Here is a 26795-nt window from a genome sequence, read left to right as displayed (position 1 = left end):
CAGTTCAGGAGGAGGTTAACTTAACCAAGCAGTCTTTTGTTTTCCGCTAATTACTGTTTAGAATACCAGAATAGGGAGGATGGTGTAGGTTTAAGTTTATTAGATTGATACATATATACCAACAAGACAGTGTACATCGCTGTCAGAACAGCGTTTGTTTTCATTCAAAGGCTTTATGGCTTTGCCAATAATACCTGGTGGGCCGGTCTCTAGTCAAAATGCCCGGGCCGATTTTTTGTCCCAGTCCAGCCCTGCCCCACACTCCTCCTTCTCCTCCATATCAAAGACATCTTGTACTCTGTCACTTACAGTTAAGTCCATTGTACTGTGAAGCTAACAATGCATTATTACATAAAGAACAATATTTAATAGTCTGCTTTACAGTTTTGGATAAAATATTGTATTGTATGAAAATATTACATTACTCTAAACTCTGTCTGCCAACTTAGATTAATTTTTCAGGGATTGTCTCAACTGTGAAGGATAAATAGGATTCCTCCTTTGAATTTGATCATAAGAAGGTATTTTTGGAGACCAGCCTTTGCATAGGGAGTGCACCTATGATGCCTTAAAAAAGTTTTGTAGGCAGACAGCTCACAAGTTGAGTAGGTAGACAGCTTTTTCAGCTCTCCCTGGAATAGAGCTTATAAAAGGGCATTATTTATTTATTTATTTATTTGTTTATTATTATAATTTTGGTGTATATAACTTAATCTAGCTGTGGTTATTCTCTCGTTCCCATCTGAAAAAAAAATTAAACCAACCTAAGCTGATTTGCTGCTATAAACTTGTGTCCCAGCCTAGTCAAGCTGGTGTTTATCTGGTTTAGGTGGTCAGCAATCTGGTTTCCAGCCTGACAAGTGCCCCAAAACACTTTAAACCTATCAAAACAGACCATCCTGTTAAATTTACGGTAAAAAACTGTCAGCTGTTGTTGCCAAAATTCACAGTAAAAAATACGGTAACCATGTTTCAGGCTTCACGGAATGTAATTTTGATGCCATTTGACAGTGCATTACTGTTTATATTATTAAATTATATAAACGTAATACTTTTACCTTCGGAAACTGTACAAATCTGCTTTTCACTTCATAATATATTGTTACTCACCGTAGTAATTACAGAAAGGCACATGATGACATGTTCACCAATAGTGAGCTTTCCAGCAGCAATGATCAATAAACATACAGAGACAGTGCTCAGTATCACTCACACAAACAATATACACCATCAGGGTAACACACGTGAAATTTAAATTATGCAATAAACATTAACTAAACTACATCAAATATAACACAGAACACCCCAATGTAGTTAAGTGATATTAAAAATAAGAAGAAACATAACTATTCCCATAAAATATAATGAAATGTGATATGACATTAATGGAATTCAGGGAATGACCGGTTACTGATTTTGCCCAGTAATTTAACAATAATTTACGTAAAAAGTACATGTACTCTCTTGTTAAACATAAAAGAAATGATTACTGTTAATTATACGGTAAATTCATACTTTTTACATCTAAGTATTTTTTACAACATTTTACTGTAAAATTACAGTACATGTATTGTCTTTTTAAATATATTATAACTTTTTTATGGTAACTACCTGTAAACCAATTAAAGTTTTTTTTACTGTTAAAATTGCGGATGAATAAACATCTTGCCTAAACTGGGATGTCAGTTAACCACCTTAAGCTGGTTTTAGCTTGGGGTTTTCAGCAGGAATAATGGAGTGCCATTTCCCCAAACCTACTGTGCATTATCTCAAAGGGTGGCTCTGGGTAGGTAATCATTCCGATGTTTGTGTTTGTTCTGCACTGCTGTTTTTGCTTTGCCCACAGATGAGCAATGAACAAACATCCTCTGAGTAGTAATCCAGCAGAGAAAGATTTCCCTGTAGGCCTTGGCCCAGAAAAATCGAACTTCTGCACAACTGTCTGAGGTCTGTCTGATTCCTTACTCAAAAACACGAGATAAAATCCTCAGAGAGGATAAGGAGCCAGATGACAGGCAGATGATCTGTGAGCCAATAGTAAAGCTCAAATCCAATGTGAGGCTCAGAATTCAAAGGGATGACTGAGAAATAATATCATATGAGACGCAAGCATATAGTGCTGGGAAATTTATATTGAAAATGTGCATTATATTTATACATCTTTAGATGGTAATATAAAAATTAACCAAGATATTGTAGTAAATTTTGTTGTTATTTCAATGCACTTATATTTGGTGAATAACTTTTTAAAAGAACATGTAATTAGAGCCGACCTTTACAGTTCAAATAATTTCTGTGAATCAGTTTAAACTGTCCATATTTAATTACAATTACAGTATTCAATTCAAAACTCTGGTTCAGCTATTTGTTTGTGTCATTACTAGAGATGCACCGACTGCAATTTTCTTGGCCGATTTCGATTTCCGATTTCTTGCACGTGTGACCTGCCGATACCGATTTTTTTCCGATTTTGATTTTCTTTCTAAGAACTATTATTGACCACATATACAAACAAAATCTACCTTTCTTCAATGCTAAATTTTATTTTCATAATAAAATAAATTATTAAACATTACAATTTCCCCCAAACTGCACTAAGTTACAGGATCTTCTCTCACTTAAACAACTCTCAAAATAATGTGCTCTGTGACTAGAAAGTGGTAGAAATAACAATTAACTGCAAATAAATTGCTTTATATAACAGATGTCATTTTCCACTATTTTTATAAATTGACCTTTTTCTCTTTATTACTCGTCTAACAAAACAATTCCAAAGATCTGAAAAACTGAAGTGTCCAAACCGCTCAACTTCCGTTAGATGTACAGATATCAGTTGTAAAACTGAGCACTGCTTCGGGAACGGCTTCTAACCATACCTGTCAACACTCCCGTTTTTCCCGGGAGTCTCCCGTTTTGTTATTTCTCCCAAAAAAACTCCCGTAATTTGTATGGCCCAAACCACATTATATGAATAATCAAATCAATATATTATTCCAAGGTGGTCCAGTTGCCAGATCTTGAATGAAACGCATCCTACTCACACAATCGACACATCATACACATTACAAATCATTTGTGACCTCAATCTGGCAACCTACAACCCATTTGCGCTGTTGATATCTGCGCAGGCAGTAGACGCGGGATGTTAAATCAAGCATCACTGGTAGATGGGAGGAGAAGAATCAGCTGGTGCTCTGGTGAAAAAAACTAAATATACATGTACATTTAACAACAGCTGGATGGAAGAATTGAATTTCATATCCCGAGGCCATGTCGACAATGCCCACGCCTTTTGCAATGTGTGTCGCACTGATTTCAATATCGGACACGGTGGGAAAAATTACGTTAAATCACAACGGCACAATTTGTATGTATTTAGCCTGCCTCTGCCATCCAGAACCCACTTCCCCTCTCCCGGATTTGTGTACCCAAATGTTGACAGATAACAGGCTGCGTGTGTTACATGACATGAGATTAAACAACTCGGGCAACGTGACGTCGGAAAGTATTTCATACTCTGTATCGAGGAAATTTATCAGATTTCTGAAGCCTCTGTCCTCAACTATGGAGAACAGCTGGTCATCCAGGGCCATGAATTCCATAATTTTCCTCGTAATTGCTGTGGTATTTTCGCTGCTCATTCCAAGGAATGATAGGAGAGGCTGCTGTCTTGTGACTGGCTCTGAGCTCTGGCTAGCTTTAGCCGCTTTCACTTTTTAGCTTCTTTTTTAAAATGGGCATTTTCAGCTGGGTGATGGATTTATAAATTGTTTTTGAATTGTTTTTTTTTTAAATATCCTTTTTTGAGTTTAGACCAAATTTATTGAGATATAAACTGAATATCATCAAAAGGCAGGAATATATATATATATATATATATATATATATATATATATATATATATATATATATATATATATACCTAATCCTACCCTATATATATGTATATATACAGTATATGCTATATATACAGTGTATATATGTCACAGTTTGTCTCCAGTGTGTTCAAGGACTCTTATTTCGAAGTTTCCATAGCACTATGTTTCACATTATCCACTGCCCTAATCACTTCATGTTTTCCTCACCTGTATGCCATTCCCTCATTAAGTTTCCATGTGTATATATACCCTTTAGTTTCGTTCATAATTTGTCAGTCCTTGAATGGTAATGTTTGAATGGTTATGTTTGTGAATGTGTTTGTTTCCACTCCTGAGAATGTTCTACTCCAGTGTTTATAATTAAACGATTCAAAGATTCTACTCCTGTGTCTCCTCTCTTCCACTCCTTGGACACCAAACATTACAATATATATATATATATATATATATATATATATATATATATAGATAGATAGATAGATAGATAGATAGATAGATAGATAGATAGATAGATACCCTAATCCGAAGCTCCTTGGGGGTCTTAGTTGTATCGAGAGACCATTGAGAGAAGCGTGATGACAGGTTTGTAGCACAGACAGCTTTTCAGAGCCTCTTGCTGCATCCATTCCCAATAAATATTTACAATCCATTCATTTCATCACATACACAAATGGCAAGCTCAGCGAACTGGAAGAGGAAACATGCAGGAGACCCGAACAATACCACTTACAGCTGGTGCCACTACCAGATCCATCAGTGTGTCAACGGCAAAGGGATGTATGTGTGTGTTTGAATGTGAGTGTGTGCCTTAGCACCTTAACTGACAAACGCATCAGTCAAACATAAAGCACATCCTAAAACACACCATCAATCTGCCATCAAATAGACATTAGAACACACACCGGTCAGTCGACAAACACAGTTCAAAGGCCATTTTCAGTTGGTGGGGGGGACTGCTTGCCAAACACATGAAGCACTGGTCAACAGCATGAAAGAAATGAATGAGACCCTTCATTCTCACAAGGACATATCAGACCAATGATAAAGTATACTGTTGCATTCCACAGATTATTGACCTGCGAGCTACTGTATTAACAAAATGGTTTACCCACAAATTAAAATTCTGTCATTATTTACTCACCCTCATTTTGTTTGGTGCCTCTCCTTGTATGCATCTCTGCTTCGACACCAAACATGCCGATGCTGTATCTGACAAAAACGTTACATTTGGTCTCATCTGACCAGAGCACATTCTTCCAGTTATAATTTAAATGATGTTTGGCAAACTCCAAGCGTTTGCCTCTGTGTCTTGGGGTCAGAAAGAGCTTTCTTCTGGCAGCCCTTCCAAAGAGCCTGCGGTTGTGGAGGTGGCGTCTGATGGGGCTTTTTGAAACCTGGTGACCCCAAGACACCACCAAGGCCTGCAATTCTTTCACAGTGATTCTTGGGGATTTTGTTGCTTCTCTCACCATCCTCGTCTCTATTCTGGGGGGGCAAAATTCATTTGTGTCCTCTACCCGTGAGGTTTTCAACTGTTCCAACTGTTCTCTTTTGAACGGCCTGTTCTTTTGTTTTCTTCATGGTGTTGATAACAAAGGGATATTACATGTGTGTTACCTAATTTTTATACCCTAGTTAAACAGGAAGTGATGTAATGAATCAACGAACACAAAGACTTAAATAAATCTTTGTGAATTATGGACATAACTAGTTTTTCTTCTGTGGAAAGTCTGTTCTCTTTTAATGCTCTCTGATTATAGAAAAATCTAACTGGTTTTGTTTGCTTTCAAATTTCAAGAGATGACTAAACTTGAATCAACAAGGTCCCGATGAAAGGAGACACATTTCAGTCTCACTGTCAGAATAATTTAGCCCTATCTAAATTAGGTGTTAACTTTTTGCCTTTTATAGATGTTATAGATAACCTTATAGCCAGTAAATTTACATCTGCATACCAACTAAAACCGCCTAACCATCCAATGAGCATTTCAGTTGGGCAAAATATGCTATATTATTGGTTATTGCATATAATAATTGCATTGCATATATAATGCATATAATAATAATATCACTTTTGTTATTAGTTTCTGTCTTCACCTTTTTATTTTAATGAATAAATACAAATAATAAAAAAACACCCCTCACCAGAGCTACCAAATGAGGTGCTGGTGCTGCCACCGCTCTCAAAAGTTAGTCTGGAGCCCTGCACGCTCTAGTGTATTTTATTAAATGTAATTCATTAGCAAGTGAAGTGAAGGTAATGAATTGTTCATTTGTGGTGTAATTACATTTAGTGTAAATCCATGAGGTAAATCCATCATAAAAAGAGGCAGATGGAGGATGTATACCATAAAGAGTGAGTAATATTAATTTCCTCTGTACTCAATTCCTCCCTTTCTAAGGATGATCCTTCAACACATCCCACTGTGTGGGAACAACGCGGCTCTACATGGTATCACATTTGAGCACGCGCAATGCTGAGTCTAATCAATTCAGGAGCAATTCTTTCTGTGTTGTGATTATATTGCTACAAACAATATCAGAGTAGTCTATATCCTTTTCAAGCATATCACTGAAACACGGAGGCTTTATGCTGTTGGAATGATCTTACATTATGCAGCTTTATGACAGTTCAGCACCTGTTGTAAAAATATCTCTCATCCTTAGTTATTTCTCAGGGATAGTAGAGAAGGGGGTTTTGAGAAGCTTGCCTCAGTGATGTCAAAATTACATCCACATGGGACGCATTCTTGCTATTATTTATGTGCTTATTTATTGGGGCAGGGGGTCGGTCTACAGTCAGGTCCATAAATATTGGGACATCGACACAATTCTAAACTTCTTGGCTCTATACACCACCACAATGGATTTGAAATGAAACGAACAAGATGTGCTTTAACTGCAGACTTTCAGCTTTAATTTTGAGGGTATTTACATCCAAATCAGGTGAACGGTGTAGGAATTACAACAGTTTGTATATGTGCCTCCCACTTTTTAAGGGACCAAAAGTAATGGGACTATTGGCTGCTCAGCTGTTCCATGGCCACGTGTGCGTTATTCCCTCATTATCCCATTTACAAGGAGCAGATAAAAGGTCCAGAGTTCATTTCAAGTGTGCTATTTGCATTTGGAATCTGTTGCTGTCAACTCTCAATATGAGATCCAAAGGGCTGTCACTATCAGTTAAGCAAGCCATCATTAGACTGAAAAATCAAAACAAACCCATCAGAGAGATAGCAAAACATTAGGTGTGGCCAAATCAACTGTTTGGAACATTCTTAAAAAGAAAGAACGCACCGGTGAGCTCAGCAACACCAAAAGACCACGGAAAACAACTATGGTGGATGACCAAAGAATTCTTTCCCTGGTGAAGAAAACACACTTCACAACAGTTGGCCAGATCAAGAACACTCTCCAGGAGGTAGGTGTATGTGTGTCAAAGTCAACAATCAAGAGAAGACTTCACCAGAGTGAATACAGAGGGTTCACCACAAGATGTAAACCATTGATGAGCCTCAAAAACAGGAAGGCCAGATTAGAGTTTGCCAAACAACATCTAAAAAAGCCTTCACAGTTCTGGAACAACATCCTATGGACAGATGAGACAAAGATCAACTTGTACCAGAGTGATAGGTAGAGAAGAGTATGGAGAAGGAAAGGAACTGCTCATGATCCAAAGCATACCACCTCATCAGTGAAGCATGGTGGTGGTAGTGTCGTGGCGTGGGCATGTATGATGATGTGACTGCTGACAAAAGCAGCAGGATGAATTCTGAAGTGTTTCTGGCAATATTATCTGCTCATATTCAGCCAAATGCTTCAGAACTCATTGGACGGCGCTTCACAGTACAGATGGACAATGACCCGAAGCATACTGCGAAAGCAACCAAAGAGATTTCTAAGGGAAAGAAGTGGAATGTTATGCAATGGCCAAGTCAACCACCTGACCTGAATCTGATTGAGCATGCATTTCACTTTCTGAAGGCAAAACTGAAGGGAAAATGCCCCAAGAACAAGCAGGAACTGAAGACAGTTGCAGTAGAGGCCTGGCAGAGCATCATCAGGGATGAAACCCAGCATCTGGTGATGTCTATGCGTTCCAGACTTCAGGCTGTAATTGACTGCAAAGGATTTGCAACCAAGTATTAAAAAGTGAAAGTTTGATTTATGATTGTTAATCTGTCCCATTACTTTTGGTCCCTTAAAAAGTGGGAGGCACATATACAAACTGTTGTAATTCCTACACCGTTCACCTGATTTGGATGTAAATACCCTCAAATTAAAGCTGAAAGTCTGCAGTTAAAGCACATCTTATTCGTTTAATTTCAAATCCATTGTGGTGGTGTATAGAGCCAAACAGGCGTCCATGTAGCGCATGTTTACATAGGAAAACAATTGAAAAACCGCACATATGGACATAAATACATGTTCGGTGTGAATGCCCCTAACTTCACTCTTTTTTGACATTTTTGCAGTTATTTTCATTTCATTTTTAGCAGATGTTCCCCTCAAGTTCACAGCAGTTACATCTTTGACCTTTCAAGCCCTAGTGAATAAAAGTGCTATTTTGTATGCTCTGACAATGCTTTTGAAAATGCCCACAGCTCAATTACTGTAAACAATACAATTGCAAAATTCATGCAATCTCAAGAAAGATATGATCATATACTGTATCTACAGTATTAAAGTGTTCTGTGCAACTCAGATATCATGAGGAATTCTCCACAAATTATTCAACAACAAAAATTCAGTAGACCAAAGCTGGGAATGTGTCTCATGTGCCACTGACCATGACACAGCAGCTATCCTGAGCTTTTAGATGAAGAGTAGCAGCACAGTGGATGTTGACAAGACAGACTCATTTTGGCTTCTGGGAGTTTCCAGGCCCAGAGATCCTGGACCCAGTCTTGAAAACACAAGGATGGAATGGGGGAAAGAAAGAAAAAACTGAGAAATAGAGGAAAGGAAGCCCACATTCCAGTGTGGCGGTCTGCAAAACAGCTTTCCAACAAATTCAGGCACATAACCTACATGAAACATTGCAGAACCATTCATTAGATGATGTTTTGCAGCACAAAAGTATGTTTTTGAGAAAATGTCAAAGACATTGTTTAAAATAATAAACAACTGATGATTTAAAGGTTGTTCCACTCAAAAAGGTAAGAGCATGCGTTTGAAATGGAATACTTGAACACATTGGAGAATCCTGGAACCTTTACAAGTGGTACAACCATCAACAAAGTACTATGTGTATTATTCATGGTTTGAGCTTCTCTATCTCTCTCATACAAACAGCTGCAGGAAAAGACAGTAAACCTTTAAATAGCAAACTCTGACCAACATCTCCACTCTCATGTAATTCATTATGCTAACATGAGGTGTTTAAAAGTTTGAATTCAATTGGACTAAATTTGTCATGTAATATCACGTCAACGCTTCATGTCGATTGAAATCATATCAGTTACATTTTTTGCAAAGTCGGACTAACAGACCTAGATAATGCAAATGTAGCTGGGGTTATCCAGCATATGTACTGTACATGTTAATTAGACCACAACTGGTCTCTGCATAGTATTAACGCCATTTGACATCCTCCCTTGAAATAGTCATTATCGTGTATACTAGGACAGACAGATGAAGACTGCAGCTTGACTATGCAAAAACCTGCTGTAGCTCACTTATAACAGCTCATGTAAACGTACTCATTGAATGTACTCCAGGCTAGCTGACATCTGACTCCAAATAGCTTTTGGAGAAGTCAGTGATTCACATACTGCATGTTTTCCACCCTGCACTGTAAATGCTAACACAGTGTGATCAAAAAAATGCATAAAACCATATCAGTTCTAGTTAAGCAGACTGTGTTGGTTTATTGTTGTAACTGAAGCCCAAATTATACTTTGGTTAGGCGCAAGGCGTCTGCATTACAGGATGCGAGGCGCAAATTTAGTTATCAGAAGTGTTCTTGAGCAATGAATGTGAGCGGCCTGATTTTTCAAACCGTATGTACTCTGAACATGCAGTATATGCATGTGCCTGGTATTATTTACACTAATTAGCGGGTTCACGCAATGGCAATCCTCACAGCTGAGCCATTGCTGTATTTAAGAATTGCTGGAAGGAGACAAAAGATAGAAATAACAACAGTTGATTTGCACGTCAAGAACACATGTGAGGAGGTCAGGTGGTACCTGCATTAATAGTAATAATAATAAACTTGAGTCTGAAGGAATATAAAGACATCTTAATTGGTCTAAACACCTGATGAGAAATAGTCCAACCCCAGTTTTTTTACATCAGTAATGTCCTGACTATACTTTGTGATCAGTTGAATGCCGCTTTGGTGAATTAAAGTATCAATTTCCTTCCAAAACAGCAAAATCTGTACATTATTCCAGTGTACATCTTCTTTATAATCACACCTATTCACTTTCATATATCCCTTCTTTCTCCTATTCATTCTCTCCTATGATTCTTATCTCATTCTCTCTCTTTTACTCTCTATTTCTATCTAATCCATTATTTTCCTCTTCTACCCTATCCTGCTCTCTTTTCTTATAAACTGGGGAACGGATGGGAATGAGCAGTAAATTGTTTGCCCTTACAGTTCAAACATAATTCAAATGGCCTCTGAGCAGATTACCTGCCCAGCCAACAGGGCAAAGGGCCACGGGGCAAGAACAGAAGCTTTCCCTCAGACTCAACAAACAATGTAGATTGGTTCATCTGTCCATCAACAGTCCCACATACAATAATATATTAATCTTTTTAATGCATATTGTGAGCACAGCATTACCAATCATTCAGACTAACCCAAGCTCTTGATCCATGGTTTCAAATAAAAACCACAGAGATAATAATTATTCCAGACATTCTGATCTGATCCACAGCAGACCTCCAGGCCTTTGGAACACTAGGAGTCCTCAGTCATATTGCTAAATTATGAGACCAGGAAAAAGACAGGTAGGGGTCCCAGATGGCAGTCTTTTCATGTGATGAAGAACAAGGCGTTCTTTTACAGGTCTGGAGTCGGCAATGTTGGTTACCTTAATTTTTTGCCAAGACTAGCAATTATCCATAAGCCACAAGGATGAACAAAGGCCTTCATCTGCTACGTAAATTAAAAAACCTTTATAAACACTACCTCTACCCGAAACCCATAATTTCTCTGCATCAGTGGATAGCGAGATCTACTGGCCACCTGTACTGATGCATGCTTTAGTCAACAGAGCATGACCACAGTACTTATCACCAAAGAGACATATTCAGTGGGCTCAGTGCAATACAACAATAAGATCTTAGGCCGATGACACCATGAAGAAAGATGACATCAAACATCTGGCCCCTTAGGTTCCCTCTTAGACAACTTACAATGGAATTAAAGTCTACCTTTTGGACAGACTCAGCTACCTGAACCTGAACCAAAACTGTAAAAAAAAAAAAAAAAAAGGTTTAAATGAATGTTAAAAGTTTATTATGATTTTTAAGAACTTTTTAGGGTATACCAAAAATGTGCTATTTAAAAATATGAAGGTCCAGCAAGTATATGTACTGTACAAAAGCCATTCAAGTATCCTGATGAGTTTGCATTGGTTGTCTGGAAGCGTTCCGGAGGCCATGCTGAGATTTTTATACAGCTCTCTGAGTGTTTTACAGGAAGTACAGCATTCCTATAGCACATAAACGGCCTATTAGCTACCCCCTCCTGAGACTAACACACACACACACACACACACACACACACACACACACACACACACACACACACACACACACACACACGCACAAGATCTTATAAAGGAAAAAAGATAAGCTTATGTAGAAACATTCTCAGAGTATTTTATCTATGTGCACTATCATAATCATGCATCCTTAAAAGTGAAGTGTGCAAACTCTTATCACATTTTAATATGTAGAGACTACTATAAATTAAGATATTCTTAGATTGATTTCCCCGAAAAGTGTAAATGCTGCTTCTGCAATGCTGAGCATCTTGACCAGCATTATTGACTCAACTAATTGCGTGAGTTTGGGGCAGGACTATTTGTTTGTCCAAATAATGGAAGACATGGGACGAGATAGGGGGAACTACACTATTTTTCTTACTCCATTTGGTGATACTAGTGGCACAGATATCACACATTTAATGAGTTTTAAACACTTAAATTGTCCTTCACAAAATCATATCTATCATTTCATATGAATGATATAAGATGTCATTCTGTGTGTGTGTGTGTGTGTGTATGTGTGTGTGTGTGTGTGTGTGTGTGTGTGTGTGTGTGTGTGTGTGTGTGTGTGTGTGTATGTTCGAACAGTTATGGGGTTTTCATTACAGAACCAATGGTAAACCGACTCCTATAACTAACTAGTGGCACAAAAGGAATATCCCAGCTGTCGCTAGCCACAATATGAGAGCTGCAAAGTCCTACAAGAGATCAAAAGCCAATCTTCAAATCCATTTTCTTTCACATCAAGGGTTTTTTGGCCTATAAATTATTTTGTTTACAGCAGAGCTTCAGTAATAACACACAAAGTCCTGTCATTATCCTTTTAAAATCCATTCCTGAAACTGGAATTAAAAAGCCTACTAGCCGCTTAAATATCGCCCCTCTAGCGGAAAAACAGGAGACAACATTGGGTTAGCACCATGCTGCTGCTGATGCAACTTAAATCCAGAAAACTGCATTGACGAGCGAGACGGACAATAGCCTGTTGAAAGGTCACAATATAGCTGCTGTGTGAAATGGAGTCACCCACTTCAAAACAATCTCTTTTTATGTCTTGCCCGCCCCCGTTTTCCATCACCACCTCTCTCTCTCTCTCTCTCTCAAAGTTCCTATCATAGAAAGGTCAACGGGAGCAAGAGCACATCAGCGATGACTTCCAATAAGATACATCCTTGAAGAGGACCATGTTACAGTGAGAAGGTGTGGGTGCAAAGGTGATGATGGAGGTCAAGCCGAATCAAATAGGGCATGGTAAACCACACCCCCAATCTATTCCAAGCCAGAGTGAAATAAATTACATTTGCATTACATTAATTATGCATTACGGTTACTGTTTGTCAAAGGGAACCATATTATACATGCACAAATATTTTTGCTTAATAAATAGCTAAATAGTAACTAGTAGCTGGTTTGTTTTACAGTAAAATTTGTTAACAACTTTTAAAGATACATTTATTGGAACAGCATAGGCTTCTTTTTAGAGAATATATCTTGAATGAATGTATAGTTCACACACACACACACACACACACACACACACACACACACACACCACACACAAATTATAATTCAAAATCTATTATCTGAAAACAAGTCTTGCTTTATTACACAATTTTGTTTCTCAAGTACATCAATCTTATTTTATGTTTGTTTAGACACTTTTACTGTAAAACGAGACAAAATATTTATTAAAATAAATTCTGCAAAGTAATACCTTAAAGCACAGAAAAAATGCTAACATATAGTGTACATTCACATCTATGCTACTAAACACTGATGACCCTGAATTCTGCCAGAGGTCAAATCCACAAACTGGACATTTAGTTATTAAATAATAAAGTTGATTAATCTGCCTGATCCTTCAATTATGGAATTGAGTTCTGCCATTCCAAAGCATACATTACGGATTGTGTTGCTTTAATTTAGGGAATGTGACATAAAGAGCAGCAATAACCTTCACATGGATTAGCAGGATTTCAACCAAAGATTATAGTCTCTTCATGCTGCTGCAGTGCAGCTTATAAGACGCAGGCGCACACACACACACACACACACGTCAATGCCACACACTCATTCAAGTACACTCATTAGCATTGAGAGCTCCCATGTGCAAATATATATTTATATATCATATTTCATGTGCACACTCATTCACACACACACACACACACACACACACACACACACACACATGGCTGTGCTGATCTCATTGAGGTGCTTTACTCTCAAACATCCTTAATGAGGATCCAGACACAGAGGATCATTAAAACACAGGCAGATGCTGATGATGTCATGCTCATGCACTGTGAGAGGTTCAAGAGGACAGGACAAATAACAATTCCCTAATTCATCTCACCAGAAAAGCACACACATAACATTGGAAAAGAGGTTGATATAGTGCAATGCTAAACATTGTGGAGGGGATTCAATAAGAATAAATTTCACTTGTTGATAGCAACAATTCAAATGTATATTTGAACACCCAATTAACTAAAGACATTTTTAAATCAGATAACAGTGCAAAAAAAAAAAAAAAACACTCAAAAGTCTGTGCTGAATGTTGTTTGCACAGCATAATTCCCATCTGCTAGGTTGTGGACATTGAGCGACTTTTCAGAATAAGGTGCAATCTATAATAAGCCTAATTTACATTTTATGAGTGATTTAATTTAAATACAGCGCAGTGCTATTTGAGTACATTTAGCACCTGGTTAAATTGGATTGTGGGTAAATAAGACACATGTTTTTGCACTGAAGTGCAGACACAACTGGATGGTGGGCTCAGAATATACAGATGGAGGGTTCTCTATCTGTAGTTCACACACAACCTGCAGCATCTTCTGTAATATTCTCTTTTTCTGTTTTCTTGACCCCATCTCTATCTTCCTTCTTGACGGTTTACTTCACTTTTTCTCTCATCTACCTTAAAATGTCCATTTCTCTCCTCCGTGCTTACCATGATCTTTTCCTGCATGTCTTGCAGTTTATTTTCCTCCATGTGTCTCCATGTCCTCCCTCATCTTTTCTCCTCAATTAAATTTTCTCCTTTCTATTTTCACCATTGTTTATTTCTTTCTTCATTTGATTTTGTGGTTCTCTAGAGCCCTTTACACCTAACTCTTATGGTTCTAGTCTAATTTCTCTGTATTTCTCTTCCATCCCCCTCTCTCTTGGCTCCTGCTCTTCATCTGACCCTTTCACATTGTCACTAATCACTGCCAAGCAACTCTGCATTTTAAATGCCAATCAATCCTCAGAATGCCTGGGCTTAGCTGGGCTGGACTGGGCTGAAGTAGGCTTAGATGGACTGGACTGGGCTTTGTTAAGAAGGACTGGACTAGAATTACGTACTGTAGCTGAGTTGAGCTGGACTAAACTAGTAGGTTTAGCAAAAGAATTGCTTGACTGTACTGATCTTTACTGAGTTTGACAGGACCAGACTTAGCTGAGCTTGACTGTATTTGGCTTAGCCCTAAGCTTTACTGGACTCCATTTGATTGAGCTGGACAGAAATGGGCTTATCTGAGCTGAACTGGACATTGCTAAGATGGACCGGAGAGGGTTTAGTGGAGTTTCAGTGCACAGTGTTTAGCTTAGTTGAACTGATCTTAAATGTATTGTGTTTACTTGACTGGTCTTAGTTAAGATGGACAAGACTGGGACTGGTTGAGCTGGACTGGGTTTAGCTATGATCTTAGTGGACTGTGTTTAGCTAAACTGGACTGGGCATAGTTGAGTTGGACTGGGTTTTGTTGAGCTTACCTAGAGTGGACTGTTTAGCTGAGATAAATCGTACTGGGCTTAGCTAAACTGAACTGTGTTTAGCTGAGCTGAGCTTGAGTGGACTGTGTTTAGTTGAGCTGAACTAGAATGGGCTAACTTGAGTTTAAGTGAATGAATGAATGAATGAATGAATGCTACACTTAAATAGAGATTTTCTGACACTGCACCCAAAGCACTTTACATAGAAAACAGGGGACTCTCCTCAACCACCAATACTGTGCAGCATCCACCTGGATTATGCGAAGGCAGCCATAGTGCACCAGTACGCTCATTACACATCAGCTGTGGATGGAGAGGAGAGAGCAGAGTGATACAGCCAATTAATGGAAAGGGATAATTAGGAGGCCATGATAGATAAGGGCCAATGGGGGGAATTTGTCCAGTACACCGGAGTTACACCCCTACTCTTTTACGAGAAGTGTCCTGGGATTTTTAATGACAACAGAGAGTCAGGACCTCGGTTTAAAAGTTTCATCCGAAGGACGGTGCCTTTTTACAGTATTGTGTCCCCATCACTATACAGGGGCATTAGGACCCACGGACCACAAGGTGAACACTCTGCTGGCCTCACTAACACCTCTAATAGACTTTTCCACTCAATTGGCGATGGTTTGCGTGCCAAGCTTGTGCTCAGCTGGTTCATGGCCAGGGCAATCTGGAGCCTTTCATAGATCATGTCTGATAATTTTGTGGATTTTTAATTGTTTTCATAGGGTGAAGAAGTACTCTTTGCTGCACACGGTATCCACTGTTGTTGTTTGGGAAAAATTTGGTGACAGAACATTATTCTGCCCTCCACCCCCTGACGTAATCGGTTCTGTGTGGAGACCAGCAAGCTTTTATGGCTGGTGTCGAACCACGTTTTTGAGCCCGTAACAGCTTTTTCTGTGGTGGAATTGCACGGATCAGTTCAAGATATCGCACTGGCCCAGGAACCCGCCCCCGAACTATGTAGTTGGAAAAGTCCTCTAAGTGGACTGTGACTTGCTGAGCTGAACTAGACTAAGCTTCTCTGATCTGAACTGGGTTTAGCTGAGATGAGTTTGAGTGGACTGTGTTTAGTTCAGCTGGACTGAATTGGGCTAATATCTCTGTCAGTTCACTGGTAGGCACAGCTCCCCTCCCCCACCCCACCCTACCCAGCTCATACAGCCTAATCTCACAAAGCCTGGCATGATTGATGGAGCTCCATTAATATGACCACATCGCACATCAGCCAACAGATTTACAACAGTGGCAACAGGACGATTTGGCACACGCTTTGGCAAAAAACAGACACAGACTTGCTCATACAAATGCACCACACACAACTCCACTCACTCACTCTCTTCTTTCACTCTCACAGCTGCACTATAATGAGGATCCACATCAGGTTCCAGTGGCCATCGAGCTAAAAACATTTACGCACAACATCATTTCTCTCTTTGTCTACAAACACGATCACTCAACACGAAACTTGAATACAAGGCATGGAAATGTTTCCACATACACATCCACATAATCTCCATTTCCATCCACACCCCCACACACACACCCCTTTTAATATAGATGATAGAGATTTACAATGGAACAAAAAAGCAGGTTACACTCAGTTCAAATCATCATATGGTTTAAAAGCCCTGCGTTTCATTAGCAACTCAGCACAAACCACGTAGAAACAATTACACAAACACAACTTAAACAGCAACCTAAACAGAACTCAGTGAGGGGTGCACATTCATTCGACAGTCTGACACAGAAAAACAAGATGTTACAATTTAAATGCTTGACACATGGGGGTCAAGCGGGGGGGGTGTAAATTGTTTAAAGGGCATGTTTTTAGTGTGTCTCTTTTAGGTGACATGAGGAGCTGATCTGGAATGCATGTGTCCTCCAGACCATCTGAGAGCGGCAGTCTGCAGTACAGTCAACACCAGGGTGAGTTAACGACACCAGCTTTTGAAATCAGAATGAGTCTAATTGAATTTCACACTGAGCATGACCAGAGCATCAACCAAAATGCAAACTCATAACAAGCAAAGCATACAAGCCTGTAACTTGTTTCATTTGTAAGGATGTCAACAAATATTCATCAAACAGTTAAGACTGCAATGGTTTTCATGTTATGTTAAACACGCTGGGACCATGGAACACTATTCCCTCACACTGTTTTTTTACTGGCTCTACAACAAATTAAAGCTTGTTGCATTAAGCACCGAAGTCCAATGAATCCAACAATAAGTAAAAGACCACAACATATAACAGTTTTGAATCGCAATACACTAAACATAAAGAATCGTAATGTTATTGTATGGCAACACAGATATTACATTAATATTGTAGTACTAGGTCCCTGCTCAATTTAAACACACTGTTCAAAGCAAGGAAACTGAAACTAAAACAAAAGACTGAAAGACTGGTACTACAGTGAGAGTGGGCAAAAGCTTGAGGAACCCTATGAACCTTTACAGCAGCATGAGATGAAGGACAAAAATAAAAACATAGAGAAGAAGAGGAAAGAAGCTGAGAAGCATTTGGTGAGAATGAAGTGGCTAGTAGTATATTCAAAGATATTTTCAGACTGAGAAAATGAGTATGAAAGTATCTTCACTGAGAGATCTGTTTGTTTGCCAGCCCGCACGCAGGATTGCACATATTCACTGCGTGCAAAACCACAAATTCCACACATTGCATTCTTTTCCCACACTGTATCAGAAAGAGATTTTCCTTCACTCCCCCAGACCTCTCTCCCTCACTCCATCATACCAATATATACTGTATAAATGTGCACATACACAGTCACAGAACTCAAGAATCAACACACACACTTACACATAGTGGCATGTGGCATTTGATAGAGATCAGCAGAATAATGCAAGGGGTGACCACAGATTTTTCCACAAGAATCCACACACACACACACAATTTTTAAGCTACAGTATATTGGTGAGGACCCCTCATAAGCGCAATTGTTTCTTAATAAGTTATTGATATTTACTATATACACCTTTACCCTGAACATAAACCTCACAAAAATCTGATGACATTATTAGATTTAAAGCTAAATATGATTTGAATGATATATAAGCACTTCAAATAGTGAGAAGGACCACATCAACTTGTTTCATTTTCAAAGGTTTAGCCATTACAAGTATAGCCAACTTTACACACACATACACAAAATATCAGAAAGAGTACTACTGAAAACACACCAATTACACTAGGGCTGGGCAATATGAAGATAAATATCATGGCAACGATAGATATTTTGCTATATTGTGTATATCGCGATAAGTAAATATCCATGTGCTCATCATGGGCTTATCTATCAGTGGGCAGGGCTTCACGAAAGAACTGAGAGAATTGAAGAAACATGGACAGGGTTTATCCAGGATTAAAACATTTCTGCGGCCGCCTAAGCAAATTTAATTACATTCATCGCTCGTTTGGCTCTTTAAAAGTGCTAAATATTCTTCTCATCTGACACATGAATAATAATAATAATAATAATAATAATAATGGTCAACAACATCTTCAAGTGAAATGTGGCATACTGTTATATTTAGCATTTTGGTAAGGATGATTTTTATTTATTTACTTGCTTTGACATTGTTTGTCTTGTTCAAATAAAGAGGAAGTAGTTTTAATTTATAAAGTATTTAATTCACTGACTGGAGTTCCAAAAATAGGCATTACAATATGGTTATTTTATATACATTTAAAGTCAGAAGTTTACATACACTTAGGTTGAAGTCATTAAAAAATGTTTACCACTCCACAGATTTCAGATTAGCAAACTATAGTTTTGGCAAGTCGTTTAGGACATCTATTTTGTTCATGACACGAGTAATTTTTCCAACAATTGTTTACAGACAGATGGTTTCACTTTTAATTGACTATATCACAACTCCAGTGGATCAGAAGTTTACATACACTAAGTTAACTGTGCCTTTAAGCAGTTTGGAAACTTCCAGAAAATTATGTCAAGCCTTTAGACAATTAGCTTCTGATAGGCTAATTGGAGTCAATTGGAGGTGTAATTGTGGATGTCATCTTAAGTGCACCACCTTCAAACTCAGTGCCTCTTTGCTTGACATCATGGGAGAAATTGTGAACCTCCACATATCTGGTTCATCCATTGGAGAAATTTCATCCATTCAAATTTCAGCCAAATGGCTGAAACTTGTACCATTTTCATCTGTACAAACAATAGTACACAAGTATAAACACCATGGGACCATGCAGCCATCATACCGCTCAGGAAGGAGACGCATTCTGTCTCCAAGAGATGAACGTAGTTTGGTGTGAAAAGTGCAAATCAATCCCAGAACAACAGCAAAGGACCTTGTGAAGATCCTGGAGGAAACAGGTAGACAAGTTTCTATATCCACAGTAAAATGAGTCCTATATCAACATAACCTGAAGGCTGCTCAGCAAAGAAGAAGCCACTGCTCCAACACCACCATAAAAAGGCCAGACTACAGATTGCAAGTGCAAATGGGGACAAAGATCTTATTTTTTGGAGAAATGTCCTCTGGTCTGATGAAACAAAAATTTTACTATTTGGCCATAATGACCATCATTATTTTTGGAGGGAAAAGGGTGAGGCTTTCAAGCCGAAGACACCATACCAACTGTGATTTGCTGCAGGAAGGACTGGTGCACTTCACAAAATAGATGGCATCATGAGGAAGGAAAATTATGTGAAGATATTGAAGCAATATGCTCAGTCGAAAATGGATCTTCCAAATGGATAATGACCCCAAGCATACCTTTAAAGTTGTCGCAAAATGGCTTAAGGACAACAAATTCAAGCTATTGGAGTGGCCATCATAAAGCCCTGACCTCAGTCTGATAGAAAATTTGTGGGCAGAACTGACAAAAGCATATGCGAGCAAGGAGGCCTACAAACCTGACTCGTTTACACCAGTTCTGTCTGGGGGAATGGTCCAAAACTCCAGCAATTATTGTGAGAAGCTTTTGGTAGGCTACACAAAACATTTGACCCAACTTAAACAATTTAAACGCAATGCGACTAAATACTCACAAAGTGTATGTAAACTTCTGACCCACTGGGAATGTGATGAAAGAAATAAAAGCTGAAATAAATAATTCTCTCTACTATTATTCTGACATTTCATATCCTTTTTTTTTTTTTTTTACTTTCTCCCATTTTCTCGCCAATTTGAAATGCTCAATTCCCAATATGCTTTAAGTCCTCGTGGTGGTGTAGTGACTTGCCTCAATCCAGGTGGCGGAGGACGAATCTCAGTTGCCTCTGCGTCTGAGACCATCAATCCACGCATCTTATCACGTGGCTTGTTGAGCGCATTACCACGAACACCTAGAGCGTGTGGAGGCTCGCACAATTCTCCGCGGCATCCACGCAAAACTCACAACGCACATACCGGGAGGAGGTTAACCCAATGTGACTCTACCCACCCTAGAAACCGGGCAAATTGGTTGCTCAGAAGACGATCTGGAATCAGTCAGCAAGCCCTGGATTTGAACTTGCGACTCTAGGTGTGGTAGTCAGCGTCTTTAATTCCTGAGCTACCCAGGCCCCGACATTTCACATTCTTAAAATAAAGAAGTGATCCTACCTAACCTAAGACAGAGAATGTTTTCTACATTTGAACTGAGTTTTAATCTATTTGGCTAAGGTGTATGTAAACTTCTGATTTCAACTGTATAACCAATTTGTATTGATTTTCCAGAAATCTTTTACTATATTGTGATATATATAATTATCATGATACAAAATAACTCATATCGTGATATAAGAATTTGGTCATATCACCCACCCCTAAATGACACTTTTCACAAAGTGATTGTCCCTTCTTTACATTGGATTCATACATTGGAATTCATTTATTTTGTAGTCTAATACAAAAATGTGTGCAATGTAAATAAAGTGGAGTGAGGAATATTCACACACTACACTAATAGTATACTGTATATTGCATACTAATGTAGTAGTATTTGATTCAGTTGAATATGAAAAGTTACTTGTTAAAAGACTCCTGAGGTGACATAAACATTAATATTTACGTTGATATTCATTATATGTACACCTGCAGCTGTTTATAGCATAAATAGTTTTCTCTTGAGCTGTCAGCAATAAAAAAATGCATGTGTCAGCTGGCTTCTGTATTAAGATGCCTCCAGTGTAAGTGTGTGTGTGTGTTGTCTTTAATCACTAAAAACTGATAAACATGCATCTTCCTGCTGGGAGTGGCCAATCTGAGAACACTGATGAGTAACTGGGTGTAGGCAAGAATGTCTCTGAGATGAGACACTTAAAATGCATGCATAGTGGCTTTTGCCACTTGAAACTGTTAACTCATAGCTATTATATACCCTGAGTTAACATAATCCTGGGTTCGATTGTTCCAAGTGTAACAGGTCCTGCTCGACTCGCTCTGAGCAGGATTCGTACTGGCATCTCCAGCACTGTTGGCGGGTGCGCTAACAAGGAGGCTAATGGCTACAGCCTCTTGCGATATTGCACCTCTTGAGGCCAGGAGAGTGAAGTTTACAAATACCGCACAGCTATCACATACCAGCTGGCTCCTGTTACACATTTCAAACTATCCATACTTTACCCTGGGTCAGTAAATAATCTTGGGTTTTCAGGTTTTGAGATTTCACCATGTATGTATGCAATCCCCTGGGTTAATATTCTAATATGCATATTGCTGTTCAGTTTCTGATTGGCTGTCGGGTGCTAAACAACTGGCCTTTACATTCTAAGGGATTGTTCTGAACGATCGTATTTTTGTGTTCAAAAACACAAGATGTAGCACAACTAATAGAACCGAACGGCTATTAGTTATTTTTAATTTGGTACTACAACTAAAAAACTTGGTGCTCCAGCGCGAGACACTAAAAAAACCGTATAAGACCACCTAGCAAAGAGGTTTTTAAACTAGGGTCCAGGGACCCCCGGGAGGCCACAAAAGGGGGAATATTTGCAGACATGTGAAAATTGATTTAAAAAAATAACATTAACCAAATTTGACATTCTATTCATTCTACTTTATAAAGATTAATCATGAGATTTACCACAATTGTTTTTCAAATTGTCAGCTATTTCTTTACCACCACCACCTTTAGCTTGCTCAATACTGTAGCTGCCATTATATTTTAGGAAAGGGGGTACCTCACAAGGGGAATATTATATTTGGGGGTCCTTGGCATCAACATTCAAAAGGTTTGAAAAACCCTGGCCTAGCGTGTTTACAAAGAAAAACAATTGAAATACAGCACAGGTGGATGCAAAAAAAAACATTCAGTGTGAAGGATCCTTAACACTGCATTGTTTTGCACTGTCTACCTTTTGCACTTGGCTGGTTTTCACAACCCAGGATTAAAAACAGTGCTAATACGCTTTCAGTATTACAAGTTTGAAACGTTGCTTAGACCTGGGTTTAAACTGGTCTTAACCCAGGGTTTAGCATAGTAAGAAAAGTTATTTCACACTTTAATTTAGGTTTAAGAAAGGAATTAATAAGACATGAGTGTGTGATTGAGTGTGAGCACATTCACAGTTGCATGTTGCAATTCCTCTTTTGAGCTAGTGCTTGTCCATGGACAGCATGTGTGCAGTATTATATGGCATCGTCAGCTAGCTTTGCCTGTTTACTACGAGTTCTGCTGCCAATGAAACTCATATGTGGAAGACGTGGCAAGTTGGTGGCCTCTAGTTGCCAGGGCAACCCACACAAATAGCAAAAGGTCTGTATCAGATGATTGAAATGCACAGACTCACCTCAGCCAATATTATTAATATGTATGTGGAGTATCATCTATGACAAACACCAAATGTCAGGCATCTGAGAGTGTTCTAGCAAGGACCTGCAATCTCGTTCCCTGTTGCCGTCCTATTTAACCTCTCGCAGTGGAACTCTGCAGGGAGACTGAGGGATGGTGGGGGGAAATGAGTGCATGGTTGCTGCCGTAGCATGAACTCTCTGGAAGCCATCCAGGGGATGCGATAAAGATCTAAAGCCATGGAAAATAACATTAACGGCTAAACATTAATGCTCATCAATATGTATGAAGCTGAGCATATGTAGAACGCGAACTTATGAATTTATGCATTAAAGAATGTATGCATGCATCTTTACATGCAAAGAGAATTTACATGCATTTGTATGGAAATGTGTCCGGAAAAGGGTCAGTGGCGGATAGTGTGGCCGGCGTCTTGTTAAAAAGCTGGTTAACTCCATTTCTGTGGGTTGGCAGGTGACCAATACTACAAGGATTTGTTAACGAGTCAATGGAGCAAGCACATGGTTCAGCATCCAAAGTGGGTACCAGAGCACATGTTGATGTAGGACAGTGATTTCTGCATGGCAATGGCAAGAAGCTATCAATGTGTTCAGTATTGATTAAGCAAATTACTACTGACTGAAAGCAGTATCAGCAAAGTTCTTAAAGGGTTAGTCCACTCAAAAGTGAACAAAAATTAGATATCACTTTATATCTGATATTGCAGCATAAACAAATCAATGGGGGTTTCAATCCTATTGTCCCTGCAGATTTCCAATTGAGTGTGCATGATGGAAATATGATGCAGACAGGAGGTTAGACTGGTCTAAGCATTAGATTTGTTTGCATCTCACCACTTGCTGACGTCTGTTGGTTTCAGGTAAATGGAATCATACCACATGCACACAGATGAACATGCCACAGGACAAGAAAACCACATTCTCATCTTTGTGGCAGAACAGCTGTTGCGATCAAACTCAATCAACCCGGGCAAGAACACAGCAATCTGTTCTGTTTGTTGAATAAGGCATGGGACTTTGGTGAGAATGCGATGCTGAAATTTAATGCAATCCTTTCCCATTGGCTCAGTGCTACCTTATGCAAAGACACCATTGAGGTCACCAAGATGGCCTTTCAGTGATTTCCAGAGCTATTCAAAGACCAAATGTGATTTATAATTTATTTTACAAACATTGCCAAGAAGACATTGCTCCTAACAACTGCTAAGACATGCAAATTAATCTCATTCCTCCCACAGGGATTTATAATGATGTTCTGCTGAACTTCCTCTACCTCCATAGCTCTGTATTAGAAATCCACTGACTTTTTCCGCTTAACTCCAGCCGACATGAGCAAAATGTTATATCTTGTTGCAGTATGTTGAAATGAGATGCCATTCAGAGCAGGAAGGTGGAACATAGGTCTCACAGGTTGAGACTGGATGGAGAGCTCTGAGTGAGGCTGCTTTTAGAGGAAAGAACAGATCTTGCCTCAGGGTGACTGATATCAACCTTAGATCATTAAACAACAGTTTTTAATTGTGAATATATTCTTTACAGGGGGGAAAATCCTACACTGCAACAATTGATGAAGATTATCAGAAAGAAAAAAAAATGTATTCTAATATTCTAACGCAAAAATAAAAGCCTTACATGCATGTACGTATTTAACCATAAAAAGTATAATCTGTTGAAATCAAAACTGATAAGTTTCCAAAAAGCTTGCACTTCAAAATGCACTGCAAATGGCTACACATAAACAAAGTATTTACATCTATTCTAATTGTATTTCTTCCTTTTAATAAATAATTTAACATGGAAACCTGACATAATTAAAGTCTGCATCTACTAAACTGAAACCTGTTTGTGTTTTATTCTGGAATATGACATGGCTTAAGTCGCATCTTCGACTTAAATTCATGGATGTGTTTCAAAACGCAATGAGCTGCTTACAGCATGTTGCACGCGCCAGAGATGTCCAGAAATGCTTTCTAGTTAGACAGGTCACTAAAATTTTGCGACAGCTCTTCTCCCCAGTAATTTCCTGTTTCTCTGTTTCGCCACTAACCTACCTTAATAAAGGCGAAAAATAACATATAGCAAAATATTGCAGTACCATCCTGAACAGCTGCTTTATACTAAACAACAACGTGTGTACTACACGAGGATGTCTAGACCAAACTGGGCAAAATGCAGTAATGAAGGAACCAACGTCATGGTTTAATATAGGTTTAAAGCACAAATTGAGACTTGATAAGCATAATTCTTCTCCAGTAAGATCACATAACACTTATTAACGCCAAATGCAGCTGGTCATTCGTGCAACCATCATCTATTCGTTAAATACAACGCATTAAGTTTACGTCAATCAGTTCAGTAACTTTTCCCACATCGAGATGTAGAGAATCAAATCAGTGGTTGTAATACTAATAACTTACCGGTACAGACATCTCGAGTGCCTTCTTTCAATCCACTATAGAGCTTGATGCTGATGTGTTACAGATCAGTTTTTTCCCCTTTAACGTTATTCTGCAGAAAATATCAAAATATGTGATTAGGATTCTCTGGGAGTCTTTCTATTCCATGTTATCTATAGTAAGTCGCGAGATCCGCCGCTCACGTGAGAAGTTTGATATGAATGTTTCAGATATGTCCGAGCACCTCACAGAAAGGCTGTCCACCTCATACAGGCAGCGCTGCGCAGAGATTTTAAAGAGCCTCTCCTGCAGATATCCTGTTAGACTTGAAAAATATGGCCGTTTAGATTGCCCCGCTTCTCTTATTCTTCTCTTTTTCGTATAACGTGGAATGATTTGTCCTCAGTTCGTCCGTGTTGCAGTGGTGTACATTGACGATTCATAGCACAGCGATACAGCACGCTGCTCGCTCTCGCTCTCGCGCTCTCGCTCTCTCTCTCTCTCTCTCTCTCTCTCTCTCTCTGACGGAATCGTAAAGGTCTGTTTAAAGGGATAGTATATTGTTAGCTCTCGCTGGAAACAGGGCATTGCCTATATTTATTATAAGGGTGACAATTTGTTTTATAGTGTTCATGTAACACGTATAACATGGTAATGTTATTATTTAGTAATAAAAAATTTTAAGTACAAGCAATTCTACAAAATAATTACATAGTAATTGCATGTAGCTCATTTGTATTTCTAGTGTGACCATTAGACATAACCTGTGCACTGTATAAAGTGTATACAGTATGTTGATGCCTTTTTCGTGCTACTGTCCTATTTGTTGTTAACATGTCAAAATATCTTAAATATCTTAAACACTTTTAGAGATATGCTTGCTAGTGACAGTAAATGTTAAACACATGCTGGTGGAAAGCATTACTGAGTGCACCCTGTTCACCATGCTATGATTAGCACATCTATTGCTCAATGGATAAAGCAATGTAGAATATTCAAAATGTATTATTCCTCATAATTGTAACCCCCATAACTCCAACATAACAGAAATTTGTCTAAATATAGTCTAAATGTCTTTAGACTATAGTCTATAGTCTTTGTCTAAATATAATACTAGTATTAGAGACTAACCAACACTAAGATTAACTGATATTCACCTTGCACAAAGACACTTAATTTGAACATTTACTCTCCCTGTCAAGTCCCATGGAAAGCATGCTGTGAACTAGAAATCCTCTG

The 26795-nt window shown here is 38.6% G+C and overlaps 1 protein-coding gene across 2 annotated transcripts in view; it reads right to left on the bottom strand.

Moving 5' to 3' along the window:
* Positions 1 to 26020, bottom strand: part of LOC127622920 (breast cancer anti-estrogen resistance protein 1-like) — a 123378-nt gene extending 97358 nt beyond the window's left edge. The window contains exons 1-2 of one of the 2 annotated variants that reach the window (XM_052097090.1): positions 25801 to 26020; positions 25578 to 25668 (exon numbers count right to left, since the gene is read on the bottom strand). In XM_052097090.1, coding sequence (XP_051953050.1) covers positions 25578 to 25589 — 12 coding nt within the window. In that variant the 5' untranslated portion in view covers positions 25590 to 25668; positions 25801 to 26020. Of the gene's footprint in view, positions 1 to 25577 lie in introns of both variants that reach the window. The other variant, XM_052097089.1, reaches the window with a different exon arrangement.
* Positions 26021 to 26795: the final 775 nt, after the last annotated feature.

This window comes from Xyrauchen texanus, chromosome 29 (genome assembly GCF_025860055.1).
Source record: "Xyrauchen texanus isolate HMW12.3.18 chromosome 29, RBS_HiC_50CHRs, whole genome shotgun sequence".
Lineage (NCBI taxonomy): Eukaryota > Metazoa > Chordata > Actinopteri > Cypriniformes > Catostomidae > Xyrauchen > Xyrauchen texanus.
Note: the sequence above shows the minus strand (reverse complement) of the source record. Positions and strands in the feature narration are given on the sequence as shown.